The sequence below is a fragment of the Populus nigra genome, chromosome 2 (genome assembly GCF_951802175.1).
Source record: "Populus nigra chromosome 2, ddPopNigr1.1, whole genome shotgun sequence".
NCBI lineage: Eukaryota > Viridiplantae > Streptophyta > Magnoliopsida > Malpighiales > Salicaceae > Populus > Populus nigra.
Genome location: NC_084853.1, coordinates 44692837 through 44716672, shown reverse-complemented (window position 1 = coordinate 44716672; position 23836 = coordinate 44692837). Strand labels below are relative to the sequence as shown.

At 33.2% G+C, this 23836-nt stretch overlaps 4 protein-coding genes across 6 annotated transcripts; 1 reads left to right on the top strand and 3 right to left on the bottom strand.

The window, feature by feature from the left end:
- Window positions 1-4645: 4645 nt before the first annotated feature.
- Window positions 4646-9094, top strand: LOC133682244 (uncharacterized). Of its 2 annotated transcripts, XM_062105530.1 has the most exons (3): window positions 4646-4885; window positions 4976-5540; window positions 8764-9094. In XM_062105530.1, exons 1-3 carry the CDS (start codon window positions 4826-4828, stop codon window positions 8805-8807), a joined length of 669 nt encoding a protein of 222 aa, XP_061961514.1. In that variant the 5' UTR covers window positions 4646-4825; the 3' UTR covers window positions 8808-9094. The 2 variants fall into 2 exon arrangements, with proteins under 2 accessions (XP_061961514.1, XP_061961515.1); XM_062105531.1 differs by lacking the exon at window positions 8764-9094 and having other exon boundaries at window positions 4976-5798.
- A 582-nt stretch (window positions 9095-9676) lies between these two features.
- Window positions 9677-10904, bottom strand: LOC133682245 (uncharacterized). The gene is made up of 2 exons (XM_062105532.1): window positions 10677-10904; window positions 9677-10577 (listed from the first exon to the last, which is right to left on the bottom strand). Exons 1-2 carry the CDS (start codon window positions 10731-10733, stop codon window positions 9972-9974), a joined length of 663 nt encoding a protein of 220 aa, XP_061961516.1. The 5' UTR covers window positions 10734-10904; the 3' UTR covers window positions 9677-9971.
- Window positions 10905-13578: 2674 nt separating this feature from the next.
- Window positions 13579-17289, bottom strand: LOC133681879 (uncharacterized). Of its 2 annotated transcripts, XM_062105062.1 has the most exons (8): window positions 17115-17289; window positions 16522-16625; window positions 15767-16149; window positions 15508-15671; window positions 15352-15432; window positions 14772-14847; window positions 14594-14683; window positions 13579-13979 (listed from the first exon to the last, which is right to left on the bottom strand). In XM_062105062.1, exons 3-8 carry the CDS (start codon window positions 16122-16124, stop codon window positions 13816-13818), a joined length of 933 nt encoding a protein of 310 aa, XP_061961046.1. In that variant the 5' UTR covers window positions 16125-16149; window positions 16522-16625; window positions 17115-17289; the 3' UTR covers window positions 13579-13815. The 2 variants fall into 2 exon arrangements, with proteins under 2 accessions (XP_061961046.1, XP_061961045.1); XM_062105061.1 differs by lacking the exon at window positions 16522-16625 and having other exon boundaries at window positions 17115-17270.
- A 666-nt stretch (window positions 17290-17955) lies between these two features.
- Window positions 17956-21984, bottom strand: LOC133681349 (probable protein S-acyltransferase 14). Its single transcript, XM_062104382.1, has 7 exons — window positions 21415-21984; window positions 20883-21102; window positions 20696-20787; window positions 19667-19790; window positions 19500-19585; window positions 19088-19153; window positions 17956-18481 (listed from the first exon to the last, which is right to left on the bottom strand). Exons 1-7 carry the CDS (start codon window positions 21622-21624, stop codon window positions 18356-18358), a joined length of 924 nt encoding a protein of 307 aa, XP_061960366.1. The 5' UTR covers window positions 21625-21984; the 3' UTR covers window positions 17956-18355.
- Between the last annotated feature and the right edge of the window lie 1852 nt (window positions 21985-23836).

Sequence of the window (23836 nt, the reverse complement as noted above, 5' to 3'; positions counted from 1 at the left end):
TATACGAATGAAGAAGCCAATGCAATGATCGGCGTTTCAAGTGGACTTGAAAACATCTCACAACAAAGAACTCAAAGCATCTTGGCTCATCTACAACTTGAGTATCGTAATTAAATACGAAGAAGAAAAATCTTACCAATTTTATATGTTTTTTTAAAACGTGTTCGAGGTTATCTCTCTCACTTGATGTCATGAATTTAGTTTCTTACCTCTTTTTAATTTTTTAAATGCGAAAAATAAATTTAGGTGACCTTCCTTAAAGGGATATTGTCCGATTTGTATCTCTTTCAGACAAGTTGGCATGATAAAGTAAGCTCGGTTTTATACATATATAGGAAAATGTTGCCTTTAAAATCAGTTGATGCAGCACATAGATTTATTAGGCACAATAGATTAAAATCAGCATATAAACTATCTCTCGGAACCGTCTATATATCGATCAAACATGACGTTGGTGCTTACGAAGATGGTATTTATTTAATGATCATGTATTGTATCCACTATCAAGTCCTCATTCAACAAATTGGATCAGTGGACCTCTTCAATGCCAGTACTGAAATACTGCACTAATAATTTTATACAGATTTTAATTCCAAGCTTTTCACCCGATCATCATTACTTAACCGTGGATTTACGTGATCTAACGATTGAAACCATTGAGGTGTTTCTTTGTTTTATTATTTTATTTAACAAAAAATAAAAAATAAAAAATGTTGGGGTGTAATTAATTATTACAATATTTGACCATCAATCATTATTATCAAGTTAATTAGGTTGCTCAAATTTCAGACGCCCCCGTTTAACAAGAGTACTTGTGTGCCTCTTGTTAGGCCTCCTCACCTGGGAGTTTGTGTAGTATTTGTCTGGGAGTATCCTCATTTTTATTTTTAAATATTTTTAAAAATATATTATAATATTTATTTAATTTTTACATCAATATATTAAAACTATTATAAAATTTATATTTAAATGCAAGAAAATTGACAAATTCAAATGTAAACACTAACGTAATTTTTCTGTTGGTGCATGACAGTGATATTTACTGACTATTTTTTTTCATTCTTAAATCCGTCGGTAAATACTAACAGAAATATTTTCATGATATATATTGGGGGAATCGCAGTAGGAAATGAAGGAATAAAAAAAAGCCAAATAGTATGATGATATGATCAATGAAAAAAATATTTTTAAATTATTAATGGCAGAGGTCACCAACGAACTTATTCCGTCCGTATATTCCAGGGAGTTAAAAAAGAATTAAAGCAAATGTCAATGTTACCATTAACTTACTAATGAAATTAGTTCGTCGATATATTTCAGAAAATTAGAAAAGAATTACTGCAAATGCTATTGCAACTCTTCGACAGAATTACGTATAGTTATTTTGTCGGCAATATGCTAAATATTACTGAGAGAATTACCGACAGAATGAAGCTAATATTTTTTTTAGTGTGTATGTTCCGTATGTAAAGCTATCAATAAAGATATTAATGATGAATGTAGCCCAGCGGCAGAGGCAAGGTTTCCTTGACTCTGTCACCTGGGTTCGAGCCCTAGCGTGCACGCATGTCACCTCCGCGGTGTCTTACATGCCTACTGGGCTTGTAGAGTGTTCAGTGGGTCTGGGGATTAGTTGTGGTGCGCGTAAGCTGGCCCGCACACCCCGGGTTACCAAAAAAAAAAACATGATGAACTTGCTGATAAATTAGAAATTACCAACATGTGTTTTTTTATAGATGTTTTCTATTCAATATCATCCTGTTCGTAAAATAATTAAAAATGAATAGCTAATATAAATACTAATAAAAAATTTCATCCATAAAACTATTAAATCTAATAGGATATTTTCAGGATAAACACACTTTTAAAACCAATCAAACCACAATGCAAAATGCAAAAGACAATTCCAAACATGCTTCCAGGCCTAGGCAAGAGTTCCATTTAGACACACAATCATCTTGTACTATTTTATTATTAAGTAATTTAGGATCTTCCATTAGCATATACATCTCAGCTACTTGGTGTGTTTTGACTTCAAAGTTGAATTGTATTTTTCTACTACTAGTAGATAGACATTGTCTTAGAGAATACATATACTTAATTATCAGTCCAGCATGGTCCATGTAAGGCTTGTCCCTTCGGAGCATAAAAACAATAATTTTCGATTAGCAAAGTTCTAATTAGATATTAATACCATGTCGTCGGTCGTTTTTATTGTTTGGGATTTGACCTTTCTCAATTAATTATTTAAATAGTAAGTTGCAAATTGCAAGTAGTTTACATTAACTACTTAAAGTATCGTACAAATCTTGTCCAGTTCAATGTACGGCTGCATGATCTGTTGCTCGTCATGAGGCTGCAGCGATGTGAAGACTTCGATTTTATATAATCTTTGAGCATCTTGATGATATGATCATTCCATGCTAGCCCATTGTTATACTATCCTCCATTTTCTTTTCCTGATTTTTCCATTAAACTTCTACATTAGACTTAAGTGCAAATGGGTTTAGATTAAGATAAATAATGTGGATTACTACTAATCCAACGACGACTACACCCGGACCCGTTGACGAAGTCCAAACAACAAGACTGCAAAGTTGGCATGCATTTCCCCTCCTTGATCATAACTGAAAATGTTTCCAAATTCACATCACAGCACCTAGAAACGAGGGCTCAAAGTTGATGCGATTATATTTGATTAATACATGCTTACCATATTAATTAGTCTTGAAGCCCGTTAAATAGCTTTAATGCTTAAACTTTGAAGAGCTCTATGGCCTCATCTTTGGCACAACTTATGGTCCTCCAATAAATTTGAGGTGATTGTTGATCGTAATTAAGACAATATCCAACAAAAGTAATTGCAACCAAGTTGCATTAAACAAATTAAAATTGTCAATTTGAAACGAAACGATCCATTATTCTAAACAGCGACGTCCATCTTATAGTCGCTTCTTCTTATCAAAATGTTTTGTTGCTTCAGTGACAAAAGCACTGCAACTTGCGGCGTTGATATATTTTATTTTAAGACCTAGAAGACATGGTTAGCAGGAGATTTTTGCCATCATTTTGATAGCTCCATCGCCGCCGTCTTGATCATGCTATTGTATTGTCTGTCTCTTTCGTAGTTTGGTCTAGTTGTAACAACTTTGAAAGACAGATACCCTTTAGCCTCTCTTTTTTTTTAACAAATCATAAAATAAAAGGTAATTAAATGCTAGCTAGAAATAGAAAATTTGATGCTCTAGCTAGCTAGCATAAAAAGAAAAATGTGATTTAGAATCGGTCGACGGATTCAAAAGTTAAAACTGATCTGCTAATCATGGTTTCAAATGGTTCAAAGATGTGAAATTGGAGAGTTGCTTTCCCTCCCCTCTTTCTGCCAGCAAGTTATTCCCTTGCTCCATTGAATATCAAGAGATAGTAAATATGGTAAATTAACTTTTGTATTTTTCTAGAAAAACATTAAAGAAATTACATATATGACGACAGAGAGACAAATTAAGAAAGCGACAAGGATTAAAGTTGACTATAGCAGTAGATTGCAAAAATAACCAATGTAAGCCTCTGATTTAACAAATCAGAAACTAACTAGTTGGTTCGGACTCTTAATAAACTAAGAATTTATATGTATATATCTTAGGTATAATATTCCTGAACACGATTTACAAGTGAATGGTTATTTTTAAGAGCTAAACTACAAAAAAGAACTCATAAATTCGAAATATTATTATAATTAAATTATTGTTAGTTGAGCTACTAGTTAACTTACTGGAGATAAAGTTATTAACAAAAAGATGAATTATTGTAGCAGTAGATAAATAAAAGTGACAAAAAGAAGACAGAAATTTAATCAGTTTCAGTTAAATGAATTGTAGTAGTTATCTAATCGATCCACATTATTCCTTCTGAGACGCAAGCTCCTGTTCATAACAACGAGACAAATACAGGAGCCAATACACGTTCAAGAACCATCGATTGCCACCATTAATTAATTCGCTGTGACCAGGCACCATGATCTAATCATTAGAGTTATTAGTTTTTATGGCACAAAGGAATCCACAAATACCTTACTACTTGTAAATAAAAAAACAAAAAAATAATCATAAATGATATATTTAACTCATCAAGTTTTGGATTTGTTTTCGAGAGATTACTAATTTGAGTTTTACAGACTTCAAGGTCACTGAAGATTTATATGGTCGTTAACTTCAAGATCTATAAAAATAGTTGAGATATATACAAATTGACCCGGATACTCATGTTAATTAAAAAAACAAAAAGGAAAAGGAGAAGATGCAGTGCTGAAGAGTTAAAAAATAAATAGATTACATTAATCAAATTAACTTTCACCTTTTATCTCACAGGCTGCTAAATATATCCTGATGGGAGGATTACTTCAAACCTTTGGCATAGACCTACATTTAATTGATTAATCAACAAGAAAAATAATATTCTGATCCCTCTAGTTTCAACAACTGTCCTAATTAATTACTACGATGAAAGATAATTATTATTTTTTTATTCCATCTAGTTTGATAATATTTAAGGCGTTTACAAAAGTGAAGATTTTATTTTATATCCTTGGATTATTCTAGCAGTACTGTTACATAAGCCTAGCCCACGCATTTTCATTGTGCAGCATCAAATGTCAACGGTTTGTAGAAGTCGGCAAATCTCTCTCAAACCCTTTTAAAACCAAAACGCCTCTATCAAACACCCACTCTCTCAACTCTCAACACCCAACAAAAAGAACAGTACCAAAATAGAAGAGAGAAACTGCAAGAAATCACTAGGAGATCTATCTCAGAGAAAAGCAGAGATTATGAAGCTGGTTTGGACCCCAGATACAGCTTTAAAAGCCTATGTTTGTACTATCAAAACAGTAAGAAAATCCCGACCTTAACGCACAGCACAGTTCCATTCTTGATGTCTACACTCTCTTACTTTACTTCTTTTTGTTCTTTTATTGTAGTGTGAGAATTTTACGGAATCCAGTGTAGCGGAACTCCTCTCAGCCATGGCAGCCGGTTGGAACGCAAAGCTAATAGTTGAATCCTGGTCCAAGGGTGGCCCGATAGCGACGAGCATCGGCCTAGCCGTGGCGGCTCATCACACGTGTGGAAGACATGTGTGTGTGGTACCAGATGAAGGTTCAAGATCCGAGTACGTGAAAGCCATGCATGCTGCCGGCATGTTGGAGACGGAGGTTCTGGTTGGCGAAGTGGAAGAGGTGATGGCAGGGCTTGTTGGGGTGGATTTTTTGGTGGTGGATTGTAAACGGAGGGATTTTGTTCGGGTTTTAAGGCTAGCTAGGTTGAGCCCTAAAGGTGCTGTCTTGGCATGCAAGAATGCCTTTCAAAAGTCTGCTTCCGGGTTTAGATGGCACGGGGCGCTTGCGAGAGGGACACGTGTAGTTAAGACCGTGTTTTTGCCAGTTGGACAAGGATTGGATATGGCTCATATAGGGAGTCATAGTGGGAGTGAGAGCTCAAAGAGGGGTCCTAGCCGTTGGATCAGGCATATCGATCAAAAGTCAGGTGAGGAGCACGTGTTTCGTGGATAAAACTTTTATGTGATTTCTGGAAACACAAAGGTTGTGACGAGAATCTATTGGGTAAATTAGTGATAGTTCTCAGAACCTTAGTGGAGTATTATGTACATTATTGCTGTAGTTGTACTTTGTACCGTGATGTCTTACAACTTTTTTGGACTCGTGCATTTTGGGTGGGAAAATAAGCTTTCTTGAATTAACTCGTTTAATTTCATGCAAGAATTCCTTGATTTTCTTTTTCTTATAGTCAAGTTCCTAATAGTAGATCATCACTATAATTTTTTTTTATACTAGTTAATGGTTGATTAAGATTGGTAAAGTAATTATTTTATCATTGAGGAAAGTTTTAACTGTTGATTTTGATTTTAACAATTCAGATTAAACGGAAGTGGTGCATCATATATTTTAGAAACATGAAATGAATCAAATAAAAAAAAAAGAGAGAGAGTACAATCTCTTAATTTTTCACAAAAAAAAATAATTGCTAAGTTTTCTATATTAGCTATTACTTTATACTCCATGTAGTTTCATGGGTTTGGTCTTCATGTTATGATGTTTTAAGTTTTTATACTTAGTTTTAGGTTTTCATCATTTCTATTTTGATTTCTTTTACTAATTATTGATTAAAATTCACCAGTATTTTTCAAACAATTTTTTGCTGATTCAAAATTCATTTTAATAATGAGTTATGCTCTAAATAGTCTCTAGAAATGGATTTGGTCTCAGGCCAATGAGCTCACATATGATACATGAGCCCAGGCATGTGCCTCAGATCGTAGAATCAAGCATCCTAGTGTATCTTGGACCTTGCTTTATGGCTTGAACACCTAGTCCTTTGATTATTTTTTTTTATCTAAATGAAACTCTTTTGTCTAAATCCTTTTAAATCTACACTTTTAGAAGTATAGGAGTTTCTCATGACATACTATATTTTCATTTCATTAATACATGTGTAAATGATATTAGTTTCTTATTAATACATGTGTAAATGATATTTATTTTTTATTAATATTACTAGTATGGAGTGACTTTTAAATCCTCCATTCAGGCTAAGAGACAAGATTTAAGAGATATAAATATTTATTGAACCATTTAAGCAAGGGTTATAATTTTCATTATCAATATACACTCATCATTTTCTCACATAACACTTATTCTCGTACCAAAAAAAATTCAATAAACTTATTCTTAAAATTTAATATTTTTTTGCATGTTTATTACATTTTATCTCTATAATTATACTAGCTTAAACATTCAAGAACCTTTAAATTCATAAAAAAAACTTTTTTTGTATAGGTTCTATAATCCTTACACCAAGCCACCACTTTCCAACTACAAGAACACTTAATTAAGCTCATTATTCAGCCACTAAAAAACATATTTCTAGATATCTTGTATTTTGTAATACCATCCCTAGTATTTAAAGAAATTTATTTTCTTGAATATCCGATGTCAATATAAAACTTGCATTTCTAAGATTATCAAGGAAAAAAATAGTTTTATTTGAACAATAAATTGTCTCCTAGTTATTTGCGGCCTTAAAAAGAAAGAATTGATTAATTTTATCTAAAAAAACATTTTTGAGAAATAGATATTGCATAAGGCTTCACTTTACAAAATTCGACATGCAAGGAAGAAGAGTATCATTCTTTCGAAAAATGTCGGGCCGTCTTACCATAATATATATATATATATTATTTTTCTAGTGTCACTGGGTGGTCGGAACGGAAGTTCTTTTTGCTTCACTCATTGGGCTCTCCTAGGCTGAAACCCGTGGGAGGCCCAAGTTCAAAAGATATAATTACTAGAAAAATAATTAACTGGGCCACTCGCGAGTATACCAGTACTTGAACCAAACCATGCTGATTTTGTTGAATACGAAACCCAATAAGGTTTTTGACATGTACTCTGCACTGTATTATTCAATTATTTATAAGTAACTAATTTTAATTAGAATTTTTGGTTTTAAGTGATTTTTTTATTCTATTATATGTTATAAATAATTTATTTTATTTATTTTAAAAATATAAGAAATAAAAATAGAAATAGAGTTTTATTGTTTATTTCTTTGAATTGAGAAGATAAAAAATTGTCTTGAAATTTAAAATAATTTTAAATTATATGATGAAAATAAGAATTATAAAACTATTAAAATACAAAAATGACATGCTAGGATATCTTAATTATATGTAACAAATATAACTACATATGAGAATATAAATACAGTAATGAATAATTTAATACTGCTTTTAAAGTTTTTTTTACAATATATATTTACAGTTTAAAAAATAAACAATTTGATAAGTAAAGATTTATGAATCACTATACATTTGATGCTAATATTTAATCTTTTATATTAAAATTTGCCATGTAGTTTTATAGTATAGTTATTTACTATCATCACATAGTTTTTATAAATTATCTTGTTGAGAGGAGCATTCACTCAAATAAAATTTATTTATATTGTATAAAAATGTTACGTGAACAAGTGTTTTACTCAAATCCCTGCTAGCTTTTGGTACGATAAGGTGGAATTAGACCGAATTTTTTTTCTAAGAGTTGTTTTTATGTGAATAGAACAAATAAGGTTTTTTTTTTTTTTTTATCTATTCTAGTAGGGTTTTTTCATCGTAATAAGTTTTCAAAAAGAATAATGCAAATTTTGGTAATCATGGTGTCCAAAAGAGTAAAAACTAATACAAGATGACAACAATAAAAAATATAAAAAAGTAGAGATATAAGATGACAAAAAAAATCACATGAAAGATGAGGATTCAATGTAATAAGCTGATGTAGTTATGTTATTTTTTTTCTTGATATTATTGTTTTTTAAAGTATTTTTAGAATTTTCATGGGTATTATAAAGTCTAATGATGTACTACATAGATCAGGAGTGATTCAAGAAGCTTGTTTTATATTATTTAGGTTTTTTAATTAATAAATAGGTAAATAATAAAAAAACACTAACCTATGTTTTAGATTTTAATAATTTATTTTCTTAATAGTTTCTTTCAATGTTGATTTTATTTTCCATGATTAGTTAGGGGGGTGAATTTACATGTTAGTGTTGAAGATATGTTATAATATAAACATTATACTAAAAATATAATAGTCAATCAATTTCTTTTTAAAAGAGTTTATGATTTTATACATAGTAGTTGCCGCAGCTGCTGCTGTATTATTTTTTTAATTATTATTATTATAAACAGGAAGTCTGACAAAGAGTAACGGTCGGGCTTTGTCGCCCATCTAATAAACGTGGACTACGGACACAAGGCACAGGCCCTGGGCAATAGCAAATGGCAGGTCCAATCCCTGTAATTGTTAGATGGTGTCTTGTCTGTAACAGGACAGTTGGAACTTGGAGGTAAGAAAGATTCGGGCTACTTTAAAATCCCTCAATCAAGTATCGGATTCAACAAGGAAATCCCAGTTAAAAGAATTCGAATCAGCAGACTTTTGTTATACTGATTAACCAATCTGATGAGGGATATTCTGGAAAATTGTGCTGTTATATATGAAATCAATGGTGTTGGATTATATGAAAAGTCTAGCGAATATGATTATGAACGCATGCTTGAGAAGAAATTCAAACATATGAAGCGAACTTTCGAACATGAATTTTGATCTATTCGTTGAATTAGACTTAAATTTTACAAATAAGTTTTGAAAACTATGTTTTCTTTAAGATTAATTGGCCAATGCCAACTAAGGTCTAAACCATGCTCAAATAAGACCTATAATATTTTGATTTTGATTTTATTTTTTCTAGATTTTTTTCCTAGTTACTTTAGGTTCCTTTTCCCTTTCAATTTAGATCAGTGTAGCACCTTTTTAATTAACCACAAGTTTTTTTCAATTTTTTTTTAATCAGAATATTATTCGAACTTTTTATCTCCTTGTGTGAAAATATCAGTATGAAATCCTCCTTGTTTTTTTTTTTTTTTTTTTATCTTCCTGATTTCTCTTTCAATTCCAATTATAGAGCTCAGGTCGCATCACACTCAAGAGTGTCTGCTGCATTCGTGATTATTGCTCTATAGATTAAACTTGGATTTTCTACAGTATTTTTGCCTGTTCATAAAATTTAAATGAAGCCGTTCTTAATCATATACGGAAATCTGGGAAAACACATGAAATTTATTGAGAACATCCAACTACTTAAAAAACATGAAGCCAGATGCTTGTTACATGCCATGTGCTATTTACATCAAATCAATCCGGAGTTGATAAAGATTCCTACAAAGATAAGAAGCTCAACTAACATCTACATCTTGAGGCTTCAAGTTTGAAACTGATCTTCTTTCTAACCACAAAAAAGAAGAAGAAGAAGAAGAAGAAGAAGAAGAAGAAGAAAGAAAATCTACATCCCCATTGAGGCACCTTGATAACTCTGCTCGGTGGACCAAAATATGGCTCAAGCTTCAATCTCTTGCCGTGGGGAAGTGACCCTATAAACATGCTCTTCACCGGTGCACTTGTCAACCTTAGTGACCCATTTACTTCTTTTTCCATGCCCATGTCCATGTCCGCCACCAGTACCCTTACCAGCCGAGTCTTTTCCGGTAACAAGCAGCCCCTCCCCAATGGGTAAAAACCGAGTCTTAAACTCACAAGACCATGACGATCCCTTATGAAAGGCGTTATACCCTACTACAAGCCCCTTTCCATGTCTTGAACACTCCTGTGAAACTCTAAGAACATCCTTACAATCATCAAGATCACAATCCACAAGTACAAAATCTGCCCCTTTGTAGTCCTTTGGTAATAGGGTCTTGGCATCTCCCATGACAAACTTGACACAATCTGCATAAGGTCCCAGGGCATTTTTTGACGCACTAAGGTTGGATTTTGGAGGTAAAATACAGACTACATTGCCACCTGTTTGATGTGCAGCTGCTACAAGTGACAGCGTGGTGGATCCATCAATGCTAGCTGACGCTATCACCATGAGTTTTGCACTGTTCCCTGCAGCAAGGGCTGATATAAACTCAGATGCATCAAGCTCCTTGTCTCTTTTACCCTACAAACAAATAGCACCCAAAATCAGGAAAAAGGAAATAAAATAGAAAAACTTCGTAGAAAACATAAGGATTTTGTTTTGGAGGAGATCATTGCTTACCATTTTCAAGGCATAGAAATAAGCTTTGGTGGCATTTTCAGCTGACCAACTAGCCATTTTCTTTATTTTGATTTAGAGTGTTCTGGTACTGAAATGAATTATAGTATGTTTGATCAATGTATTGCTGGAGTGAGACAACCTCACGGGATTTATACGTGGGAGAACGGAGGGTGTGGTCTCGTGTGCTATTAAATTATTTCCATGGAAGCAACCAAGGGAGGTGTTTATTGAAGAAATTAGAAATTCTGCCGTGCCAACCGGCAACGTTGAAAAATAAAATAAAAATAAAAGTAAAAAACTACTGACAGAAACAGGTTAACTTTCTCTGGTATTCTATTTCTGTTGTTCTTTACCAGGTGATGAGATCAGGTTCGCTAGTTCGAATTTTCTATTGAAGAAAGCAAGCTCGACTCTTCTCCAAACCACTTATATATTCCCTTGGCCTCCAACAAAAAGTATAAAGCAAAACAAATGCGTCCGATTTATCAACATACTTCATTGTCATATATACATATTATTCTTTTTTTTTTAATTACTATAATCATAATCATAATCATAATCATATATATATATATATATATATATATATATGTATATAAATTTGGATTCTCTCCTCTATTCTTAAGAACATGAATGTTCACATGTGTTAACTTTAACTTGTCGGATTCAAATTAATAGTTAGATCTTATCAATGGAAAGTATAACCCACTCACTTGTAAGTTGTAACCACTACCTCTATATCTTAATTAATTTTTTAATAACATGATTGGAATATTTCTCTAAATGAATTTATATTTAAAGAATAATTCTAAACTTTTTATTTATTTACTGCACTAAAAATATTAATAATAAAATGTAGCTCGATTATCCTAGTAAATCTAAAAATATTAATAATAAAATGTAGCTGATTATCCTAGTAAATCTAAAAAAGTTGACATATCCTCGCTGGTTTCTCATTTTTTTCAAAGTTTCAACAAGGAATCAAATAGCTTTGACCCTCTGCGTGTTATAGAATCCTAGACCATACCATTATGGGGACATATAATAGGGAAAACAGGTCTTAAATCTATGTACTGCCCCCAGAATTTACCAAGAGACCAGCCAACCAAAGATCGAGTGCTTCTCGCCAACCGGTCACACATGTTGCCGGCGCCACCCACGAACGATCCTAACCTTGCAACTTAAAAATTATTAAAACGTTAAAACCTTTGATTATTAGAGATTATATAATCATTCATGAAATTAATCTAGTATCTATATTAATAAAAAAAAAAATTAAAACGCCCCTTGTGATTTCACATTCCTAGATACAGAACGAATTGTTGTTTAATGCCAGAAATAACTTAAAATAGAGAGTTCTTGTGCATACATCTCTGATTTCCTGGCCATCTCTAAGATATTCATGGATTATCTGTGATGTCCTCGACCAGGTAAGCCAAAATGTATATTAAAAAGGACTTGAGCACACTGATGTACTGGTATTTTCCAGCATTTACCCAAGACAAACAGAGCAGTGCCCATGTTCATGCAGGCGAGATGTGCTCTAGAACAATACTAAACCACTTGCAAATTGATGTGAAAACTGCAACCTGTATTCGTAGCTTGCAAAGCAATAACATTTCAATGAAAAAAATAATTAGAGCAATTCATTTCTTAACATCTTAGGATTATTATTTGTGAAGGGTTCTCTATGGGGACAACATTGGTATAAACCATTAAGCTTCGCTTTTTAAAGAAACTAGATGTTCAGAGCGATGTAAGTGGATCAAGTCATATCTATCTTAGCTTGTCACGTATTGAATTTAGTCATGATCCAGATTCGTTTGTGTTGGATGTTTTGGAAAATTTGTTGAAATATGATTAATGAATATGTTTATTGAGATTTAATCTTTAATACAAGTTTTTTATTATAGAATGTTAATATAATTTAAATAAATTATAAAAAATTGATTAAAAAAAACTATTGGTTGTTATGTTACGGTGAAGCTTAAAACTTTTTAAATTTTTTTATTTCATATAAAAAAAACAACTTTCTTGGTATTTATAAAACAAAAGGTTAGAAATTTAGTTCTAAACAAGTGAGCTTTGAAGTGTATTGATTCTTGCTGGGATCGGGTCCTAACCTGAATATGAGTTTATTATAAATTAATATTTCAAATGATAAAAAATAATTTTTTATCGATTAAAATTTAAATTTAGAGGTGATTCATGAATAATTATTTCTTGTAGCATATTGTTTTGTCCTATCTTTTTCATAAATATCAGAAATATTTTCTAGATTTATAATGACTAATCAAATGTTAATAATAATAAAATTTTATTTTGATTATTATTAAAATTAATTCTTTAACCTTTTACCTTCCTCAATTTAAAACAAAAAAGAGCAGAGAGAAGGATCATATAAATTTCTTTAACAACCAACACAGAGAACTAAAAGGGATCACGTTGCCTTCAGTGCACATACATTGATTATCACAGCCTACCCGTAATATAGTAATGTTTTGTGCATTGAACACAAGGCCCTTCGGTCTCGTTTTCTGTTTCTACTCAGCTTCTTTCGAGTTTCCTGGAGATGCATTATTATTTTGCTCTCGTTTCTGTTCTGTGAATCCATACTCCTTCAGTATCTAACCCTTTGGATCTATACGAAGTTCATTTCCTGTCCTAGATAATACAGTAGCATCGCTCATAAGGAAACTTGTAGTTTGGAGATGATTCTTTCGGCATGGTACTCGACAACATACTGTTTTCTATTTTGGTGAGAAGCTTGGCCAACGATAAGACTTCAGTCTTGCTTTCAGAAACCGAGTACCATCGCCAAAACGGTGTTATAGTTGTCTTAAACGGCAGAAACTACAAGGAAAATAGCCTATAGAATCATCTTTGAGCACATATAAGAGAGTTTAGCATGAACTTTATCAATGTTTCTTGTCCAATCAAGCTGCAATGACAGCAACAATCCGCCTAAAACACGATAACCTTCAACAAACAAATCAGTTTCTGGCTGTTATTTATGTACAACCTTCACAAACCGCAATGATATACAAGCGACATCACAGAAATGGGCCACGGATGATGTATTATATTTCTGATCCTATTAGCAAAATGTCAAAAAAGACCACCATAAAGTATCTTTCATTTATTCTATGTTGATCCTAACAACTTTTTTGGTTCTTCCTCCTAAAGCATTTGTGCCAGGCTCGGGGGCTGATTCCATTCCTCCAGCATTCCAGGCTTGCCTTGTGGATGGAAGTGCCCAAACTCCCCAGGATCCCATGCCCTTCTGCTCACTGCATCTAGAACCTACATTATGATGATTTGAAAGTAGAACATTAAAAGCGCATGTCAAAGAGTATAGATGATGCCAGAATCAACTAACGAATAACCACTCCTATAGAGGTAACATGACATGAAAAGAGACCAATTAACTCAACAACTAGCCATGTTTTGTGTAACATTTACCTCCAAATTCCATCATACAAGATTTGCGTATTTGTTCGTGAATAGGATACAAGATGTGGCGGCCTATTGTTAAAACAAAGAACTATACTTAATAACAAAGACATGCCAACTTCGAGTAAGTTTATGGACATCCATTCCAGCTTCAATATGGAATACTACTAATTTCTGACTCAGGATAATTGACAAGGATACACATTTTGGAATGATCACCTGCTGCAAACAGATGGAACACAAACCATAACCATGAAATCCAGTAACTTCTTGTCCTTGTTTAAGAAGACACAGGAGCATGCTCCCTGTTCATGGTTGCTAATTGCAAGCACCAAAAACATGTATTTTACTCCTCAATATGATTCCACTTACAGTGAACAGACCCTCCAAGTGACAAAAACCACAGAAGAAAATGATGTCCAAATAAACAAGCTAGCAACCTAAAGGGGGCAGACATTGGCTACCTCTATTGCCATGCATATCAAAATGATCACTCCAGCCAGTTGGCAACTGTCCTTTAAGCTTCCATGTTTCTTCAAAACCAGTAAGTTCATCTGAAATATTTTACAACATCAGCCTTTCTGTTGATAAAGGAATGAACAGAAAAGCCTCAAAAGATCAGAGGAAACAACAACAACAAACCTTCATTCAAGTTGTGTAAAGTTTGTGTTGTATCCACCTTGCCATCCGAATTAAGCTTCCTTGTAACAGAATGGCCCTACATAAGAATCACATGCCCATTAATCCTAGCAGAAATGTGGTCCTTAATCGCCACATTCAACAAGAGAGTACCTATTTCACCTTTCCCTCTGCTTATGCTAGACCAATACGAGGTGACAAAGGATCAATTAATAATGCTGCATTTTAAGCTAAATACATAACATTAACCAGAGAGAGAAGCATGATGATTGATGAGAAAAAGATTAATCTCATCAGATTCAAATTGTCAGAGATTCCTTGATAATGCAAACATGAGTTGAACATAAATTTAAATAAACAGGAACACAAATGCAATGGGTGCTTCAGAGGAAATCCAGTGTACGCTAATGAAATTTTTACCAGAAATGTGAGGGACACTTGGAAGTCTGACCGAATGAATGCTAAAACTTGAAAAAAGACCCTTCATGTCAGACAAAGTTTCAGCACCTAACATATTCTTAATGGTTTAAAATCGTTGTTCAGCATTCTCTAAAAGCACGTGGCCAACAGACATGATAATCACCTTATCGTTTATTCCTCTTGAGATCCTATGTGTTGCTTGACCAGTTGTTTTATCTGCTTCTTTGCTCTCCTCAACCACCACCTGGTAAAGAATCAGAACATTAAAACAGAAGGCATTTCTAAAGCAAATCAACACGCCCAGAAAAGGTTTACTTACCCCATCACTGCCTGACCTTCTGGTCCTAGTGGAAGTATAATATGCTCCATCTATGCCCCCATATGTGACCTTGCAAGTCTGAAAACTGGAACTGCGGACCCGTGGCTCTGTTCCTTCCGTCCGGTTATAATCACTCCTACAATTCAGAGTCTTGTTTTCCCTCTCTGAGAGAAAAACCGCGGTTACAATCATTGATACACAAGTACAATAATTCATGAGCAAAAATTAAATAATGAATCAACCATGATTTTCACTATACCATCAGGATAATCATCAGGATGCTCAACAGATGGCTCTTTGTTTGAACCAATGTGCTTTTGATAGTCACTCTTCTCATCCCCAGTTTGCACATCTTCTTTTTCACCCTCGTCATCAGACGATAATTCTTCTATAACTAAAGCCTTTGCTCTATCGGTCTGCGATACCTCCCTGCTAGTAGAGCTTGAAGGATCAGACATGCCAGACTCCAACATGCTACCAAATGGGCGAGTGAAGAACGGGTCATCAAATGGATCCCTCCCTCCAAATAGGCTCGGAATCATGCCAAATCGGGAGAAATTACCAAAAGGATCACCTGCAGCAAATAAATCATTTCTACCTTGCCCTTCCCTCTGCATTTTGTTCCCACTATCCTTGTAAACACTGCAAACACGAAATGGATTTATGGTTTGGTTGTCTTCAAAACCAAGCATAACAAAAAGATCTCCATGAACCACACACCTCAACCAAACAATAAGTGAATTCAGAAATGCTGATTAAATGATGCTGCTGGAACAAGATTCATTAACATAATTACTCAGAGTCTCAGAGACCACTACATTTTCTACCATTGAAACAAGGGGCATAGAAAGATAGGATTTTTACAATTCTTTTCTTAAATATGACAAATGAACTGCAAACCCTTTTCTTGTAAATGATAAATAACAACAAAATCTAGATTTTGAAAGAAGCTCTTCCTGGTCCAAATTTAAAAGGAATTTTAAAAAAAAAAAATCGAAGGACAAACCATCAAACCTCTTATGCCAAACGTCTTCAATGTTATTGCAAAATAAACCAACTCCCAAGCTACTTTCACACGTCAAGAAGTACTGTTTTAAGGAACCCTCTTTTCTGCATGCCTTATTTAACAAGCCACAAAGAATCGAAGAGGAGAATTATCGATAATCAATAAGCACTGTCAAATTCGCTTAAAAATTTTCACTTGAAAAAACCAATTTTTATATATTTGGATTGCATTGATAGGAGATAAAGAGTATGGATTATGTAACACTAATGCCTTAACAGCATTACACAACTAATAAACAAAAGCTTGAAAAAACAGGGGGAGAAACTCCTTTCTGAGGAAGATAATTATAAGCCCTTTTGTTCTCTGTTTTATAGCATAAAACGGCAAGAGAATGGAAATTCAAATGACCTGATCGCATAAGTAAATGTTATCCAATAAGTCCATCATCAAAATAACAATCTAAAAACTAAATACCAGAAAGAAAAACTGTTTTCAGGTTAATCTCATAGTTACCATTCCATTGAGTAGTGCAAGGATATGTTACTATGTTTGGCTGCAGAGAAAATGAAGGAAAGTGGATAAGAAAGTTAAAGAGAATTACCTGGAGAATGAGGCGATCGAGATTGTTTGAACCGGAGAGTTGGAGGGGGCGAGAGAAGGAACCGGAATGGTCTGTGTGCTCTTGCTTTTGCGGTGTGAAATTATAACTGCTGAGAACTGGACACGTGCAGTTAAAAAAGAATGTGACACGTACTAAGCTTCTGTTTTCTTCCACCAACTAGAATGTTCTGCCATTTGTCTGAAATTTGAATTGCTCCATCAGGATTTTCCAGACCCTTCGATCATTTTTTATTTCTTTCTTATTTTGGGCCTTTATTCCTTTTCATTTCTGTTACGTGTAAATTTGTATCTTTTTGTTATTTTAATTATAGTTATTAATCCAGGCTGGGTATAACTTTTAGATTATAAATCAGAAAAGTTAACACGGGTCAATAAAAAATAATTAAAAAAAATCAAAAAAACATCATCGAAAGACAGGCCAGTTGAGTGTAGAATTAACCAGTCACGTGAGACTTGATTTAATAATAGTAATAATAATTTTAATAGTTATGATGTCCTCGAATATTTTTGATAAACCATCTGAAAATTTTCAGAATCCATTACTATATTTATTTAACATAAGGAGCAGGTCTATTATTCGTGAACCGACACCTTATGATACAAAATTCGATCCTTTATCTTTAATGTTATGTTACTGATGCAATTCTTTGTAAGAATTCTCCACAGAACAATTTCTTTTCTTTTTCTTTTTCACCATGTTGGATAAGATTTTTTACCCTTTGTAAGAACTAGGAGTTATTATTTTTAGCCCAGTTCATGGGGAGCATAGGCACAGCATTGAAATAAATCTTCCAGCTAAAACAAGCATGGAAAGATACTGCTTATGCAAACCACACTAATTTCTATATTTCCATTCAAATCGTACAGCAAAACTTGCTGTACCATCAGCTGAGCACAAGATGCTGAAAAGGTTAGCATTCCTTATCTTACAATTCTCAAGCTCCTGATAATTAGAACAGGAAAAAAAAAACATCATGCCATCCCCACATTCAAGCAAAGTAGGTATTGCTTCACCTGATCAACTTCTTAATGCAATGCACCCTGCCCTCTCTTTCTTTTTCCTGTTATTTCTACAAGATGTCCGTGGGAATAAATGGTCAGGAGCAAATTAGCTGCTGGAAGGTTGTATACCGGTTAATTTGTGATGGATCTTTTTGTGGGGCTCCATATCTATTGTTCCAGTGGAAAAAAAATCCTCATTCATGGATGCACAACTGCTGCCTAGAATTCCTGGGAATCAAAGTCGGGTTTCGATGGATATTCAAGACCCTGAAGTGCAGGCATTCGCCGTAAATCATCGTCTGAATAAGTCGGAATGAACCAGTATCGCTTATCTGCCCCAAACACCTGTAACATATGCATAACACATTCAAATATTAAACAACTAACCAGGCAACTGTGAATCAAATGAAAGGCAAAGACGGGCATACCAAGCTAGATAACCAGGCAGCACAACTTGAAATCAAATGATAGGTGGTTATAGTAACTTGACATTGCACTTTCACAATATATTAGGTCAAATGATTACCATTACAACACAGCTCAACCATATGCATAATGAAGTGATAAATTTTAACTATGATACAGTTTGAAAGCGCACCAGGAACAATTTCCTAAAAGCAGAGCTCAAACACATCCCTCAAGGCTATGAAACATTTATCTTCGCTACATAGCATTAGCATTCTATGATGCTTTTCTGATTTATAGTAAAATAGTGCTATGACATTGCACTTAGACAATGCATTGCGTGTTGAGTATGCAATGAGTATTGTATTTTATAGCCATCCTGATTCTCACACCTTACATACATGTAATATGCCTAGAAGTAATTCAAAAGGTAATACTATCACAAGTACATTAAAGCAGTGACAGCTTAAATTTAACCCTCTCTTAGCTTTCATACAGAGCTTTAATGAAATAAACAATCAAAAATAAATCACAGAAGGTACTAGCCTGCTCAAAATTCTTCTTTCGACCAAGGTCATAGCGCCATTTTGGGGTGGTCTTCTTCTCGTATGCCTGAAAACAAGACATTAGCAGCTCAATCAGTACAACATCTTTAACAAAGATGGCAACAATTCTATTTTTTCTGAATATTGGTGTATCAGGAGACCCACACAAAACCGAGCAAATTGAGTATCAAAGATCAGAGAAGTGAACATTCATAACTATGAGCATGGGGCAAAGCAACACATCAACGTGATATACAGACCCACCAGTGCAGTAGCTAAACTATTTCCCAAACATTGACACTGCATAGAGTAATCACTGTTTCTTATACCACATCCACAAAGCAGGTAACAGCTGCAAGTGCATGACAAATTGACATCTGGAAGAAATACACAAAGTTAAGTGAAAGAAATACCTCAATAGTTGTCGTATTAGCAGACACAAGCGATATGTGCATGATCAGAAATCCCAGAACACTCAATGCAAACGCCAGATTTAAGACTGAAAAACATCGCTAATAGTTTTAGAAACAGCAGACTTCACCATTATGCAGGTCAGATAGCCAGGCTAAGTAGAACTTACCAAAGGCAAGAAATGTGGTTGCAAGGGTGCCTGGAGTCCCAGGAATTTCTCCATCACTAAAGAATGCTATAAAGTGTGGTGAAAGAGAGAAAGTTACAAGACTTGTCTCAAGAAATGTGTAGAACTGCATCAAAATATAAGATTGCAAGTAATTAGACATCAAGAAAAATATTATACATCAGGCGACCCACAATTACGTAGAAACCCCAAATAAAAAAGAGCATATACTAAAAGCCAAGTCTGTTTTCCTAGTGCTAGCAACTATTTCTTATAGCAAGTTCTATTTGATTATGTAGAACAATGTTCTAAAATCCAGACAACTTGTTCTAAAAGAAAAAAAGAAAGAAAGACGAGAGAAACAAAAACAACACAAACTCATGAATAATATGACCTCTAAGTCATCAGATTCAAAAGGTAGACACCGAAATTAATGATGCTGGTGTCTGACCATCCACAAAAAATCTTGTCCAGGTTAAACCACACTCTAAACTGAAAATTGGAGCTTTGTTAAACAGCCTAGGCTGTATCTTCCAATTTATACAAGAAAGAAGTACCTGTTGATTTGATCACGTAATTTATTACTGAAACAAGGAAAGGTTGTCTGCTAATATACAGGCAGGCGGCTCAATATTTGTCAAAACTCAACACACCACAGGCACATTAGACAACTAGTTCAGTCCCAAACTTCCAACATGTTGGACAAGATAAATATGGTAAGACAACGTATTCTCAACTTCACATGACATGAGCCCTGGATGGAAACTTTGAACCACATATACCTCCCTCTGCCTACCCACTGGGACATGAAACAAGAAACATCAATCAACTACCAACCACAATTATGCTTACCCTTTAAACAAAACAAAAGCCTATTCGCATTACAATAAACATCTCTTTTAAAAGCTAAGAGATACATCAAAAACCAACATTAAACCAAAAGGTACAGAAGAGGTGCATCACATTATTTCAGCTGAACAAGAATTTTGAAACAGGAAACCTTCGTGGGATGAAGCGGGAAGGCAAACTTACCAAAAATAGAAGAAAATACTTATAATTCAAGGCCCCAACACAATTTACAACCCATACGCAATGATGGTCCATCTTTAGCACACACCTCCCACCTGAAACAAACACAACACCAAATATTATTTTCTTTAATGGAAAAACTAACTAAAGCTAAAGAATGCTATAGAGGGATCAGAGTATAGAAACTTACAAACAGAACAATGATGGCAACGAGGTGGTTTCAGCTGGTTGCACTTCCGGCAATATCGGATTGTTTGATTTGATTGGTCAGACTGCACTCCACTAAATTCTGATGCATTCAACGGGTCAGCCTCCCCTCTTTCCTCATCAGTAGCAGGCCTCCAATTAGGAGGCACGCTGCCCGGATCAGTTAAAACAACAGAAAAGTAACTCCACAGAAGCATCGCTAACTGCAAAATTCAGACAAAATACCAAGTTACCACTATTACCAGTGAATTGCTGTTTTTACACTATTTTAAGCTAAAGATTTTACATTTTTTTATCTCCTAGGATTCTCAAGAGACTCATTTTAGCTTCATCACAATTTTCTGAACTTCAATAAAAAAAAAAAAAACGTAAGATCCTTAAAAAACCCGCTTCTAAAAATCTTACTAGCAACCCGAAAAATCAAACATTAGGGGGGGGGGGGACACGAAATCTAAGACCCAGAAGAAATCTACAAAACAAACACACACGTATTTTTTTCTCTAATAAAATCTTACCAAAGAATGGAATGGGATCAAGACAGCAAGAGAAATGAGAGAATCAATGCCACCATCATACAAAGCAGGGCCATAATTATTCAAAACAACAGCATAATATGTTACACCAACAACGCCAAGCACCAACAAGATCATGATCGAGCCTAAACCCCTTAAGGCCGTACAAAATTTGAACACATTCCAAGCCATAACAGCTCTGGATCTATGCATACTAATACTAAAAGCCAAAAAAAAAAACTCGAACTTTTTATAGAAGATTCAGACTTTTCAGATTTTGATGGGTTTTTAGTAGACTGGATTTAAGTGATAATAACTTTAGAAAAAACCAGACAGGGAAGAGAAGAAGAAGAAGAAGAAGAGTTTTTTGGTTTGTGGCTTTTGGTGTTTTTGAGTGATTTGTTTATGAAATATTATAGGGTTTATCGAATTTGGTATTTTGAGGATTCCTTGGACAGGTAAGGAGTGGAAATGTTGAATCCTTGTTATACAAGACAGAGGCTTGGAGTGTGTAGGAGAGGGGGAGAGATTTATTTTATTTTATTTTATTTTCTTGTTTTTGTTAATAATAATTAATGGGGTAGTTGGAGGGAAATTTGGTAAAGAAAGATTACGGGGATGGTCTGAAGTAATTTAACAGATAGAGAAATTTGACAACCAATCAAACCATTCATGGATCTAGAAGGTGGAATTGGTCTCTGATTGTGACAATGTATCTGTACATGCACTGATGATTTATTTTTTTTGAAAATTATTAATAGTACCTATGAGATTTTTTAGTATTATAGCCAAATATATATATATATTTCTAGGATTGTCGACGGCTACTTCGCACATGGTTCGCTGCTTGTCAAGCTAATCTTTTTAATTAAAAAAAAGTGTTAGGATAACAAAATTGAGTCATTGTAGTAATTTAAATAATAAAGAAATAACAAAAAAAATTTAAAAACCATATCTAAATCTAGATTATTAAACAACTTAATACTAACTTAATTGAATGAAAACAAAAAAAAACAAAAAAAATTAAAAAAATAGAACATTAATTTAAAAAGAGAAAAAAAACAACTCCAATGAATTTTTTAAACCTAGTCTAGTCTAAAACACTTGCAACTTATTAAATTCTGAACCCGAATTCACTTGAGAAGCTTAAATGTCAATCAATTTATTTAAATAATAGAATCTTGAAAAAATAACAAAAAAAATAAGCATCGAATTTGAGAGAAAAACACTTAAGAATGATGAAATATGAAAAAAAAAAAAAGGAATTATTCCAAACAAATTAAATAATAGGTATTAAATTTAAAAGATTAAAAAATCATAAGGAGTGAAACTATAAAATATTTGTGCTAATCCAATAGAACCAAACTCAAAAAATAGAGAAACAGAACCCAAAAAAAGAGATAAAAAATATATAAGCTTAAAAAAAACAAAGAAAAACCAAGTAAACCTGAGGTAAACCTTTTAAACCTGATATAGTATCTAAAACTTGCAGCTTGTAAAATTTTAGACTTGGGTTCAATCAATAAAATTAACTATCAACAAATTTATTTTTGAAAGGTGAAACCCGGAAAAGATATTTATAAAAAACTTGAAAAAGAAAAAAGCAACAAAAAAAATAGGGATAAAACTTGACATAAGGAAACAAATGAGGACTAGATTAAAAAAGAAACGATCTCAAACAGAATAAATTGTAATAAAAAACTTATGATCAAATTTGAAAAATTAAAAAATTATAGAGGGCTAATATAATAGAATCAAATTGAATAAAATAACAAAACTAAACTAAAAAAGGGATAAAAATAAGAAAACATTGGTCTAGAAAAAGAAAACCAAGCAACGAGGATAAAAAACCTAGCAAACCTCTTAAACCCAGTATAACCTCTAAAAGTTACATCCCATAAAATCTTTGACTCGGATTCAATCAAAAATTATAATTCTCAACCATTTTAATTTCAAATTATAAGACTGATAAAAAAAATATTAATAAAAAAACCTGCAAAAGCAATAAAAAAAACAAGGATAAAATTTGATATAAAAAAGATAGGGATGATGTAATTTAATAATAAAATAAAAAATGATTCCGGATAAAACAAACAATGATTAAAAGAATGAGTATCAAATTTAAAAATAAAATAAAAATCATAGAGGTGAAATTAAAAAATATTTGTAAAAACCAAGTAAATCCTAGCAAATATCTTAAACCTTGTCAACTCTTAAAAATTCATGACCCGTGAAACTTTGAATCCGAGTCAAATCAATAAATTTATTATACGTCAATTTAAAAATATTAATTTTAAAAACTCGTCAAGGCAATAACAAATTACAATCAAAATAATAATAATTAAATTTGATAGGAAAAAAATAGGGTGAAATCATTTAAAAACAATAATTTTAAAAATTATCCCAAGTAAAAGCTTGTTAAAGC

Bases quoted from the DNA above. Each gene is read 5' to 3' on its own strand.
- LOC133682244 (XM_062105530.1), top strand. From the start codon at position 4,826: ATGAAGCTGGTTTGGACCCCAGATACAGCTTTAAAAGCCTATGTTTGT. The intron at 4,886-4,975 runs GTAAGAAAATCC...CTTTTATTGTAG, and splicing joins ATGTTTGTACTATCAAAACA to TGTGAGAATTTTACGGAATC. The intron at 5,541-8,763 runs GTGAGGAGCACG...TATTATAAACAG, and splicing joins GCATATCGATCAAAAGTCAG to GAAGTCTGACAAAGAGTAAC.
- LOC133682245 (XM_062105532.1), bottom strand. From the start codon at position 10,733: ATGGCTAGTTGGTCAGCTGAAAATGCCACCAAAGCTTATTTCTATGCC. The intron at 10,578-10,676 runs GTAAGCAATGAT...ATTTGTTTGTAG, and splicing joins ATTTCTATGCCTTGAAAATG to GGTAAAAGAGACAAGGAGCT.
- LOC133681879 (XM_062105062.1), bottom strand. From the start codon at position 16,124: ATGCAGAGGGAAGGGCAAGGTAGAAATGATTTATTTGCTGCAGGTGAT. The intron at 15,672-15,766 runs GTATAGTGAAAA...TTTTTCTCTCAG, and splicing joins TCCTGATGATTATCCTGATG to AGAGGGAAAACAAGACTCTG. The intron at 15,433-15,507 runs GTAAGTAAACCT...ATTCTTTACCAG, and splicing joins GAAGGTCAGGCAGTGATGGG to GTGGTGGTTGAGGAGAGCAA.
- LOC133681349 (XM_062104382.1), bottom strand. From the start codon at position 21,624: ATGCATAGATCCAGAGCTGTTATGGCTTGGAATGTGTTCAAATTTTGT. The intron at 20,788-20,882 runs GTAAGTTTCTAT...TGTTTGTTTCAG, and splicing joins TTGCCATCATTGTTCTGTTT to GTGGGAGGTGTGTGCTAAAG. The intron at 19,791-20,695 runs GTAAGTTTGCCT...ATTTTGATGCAG, and splicing joins AGTATTTTCTTCTATTTTTG to TTCTACACATTTCTTGAGAC.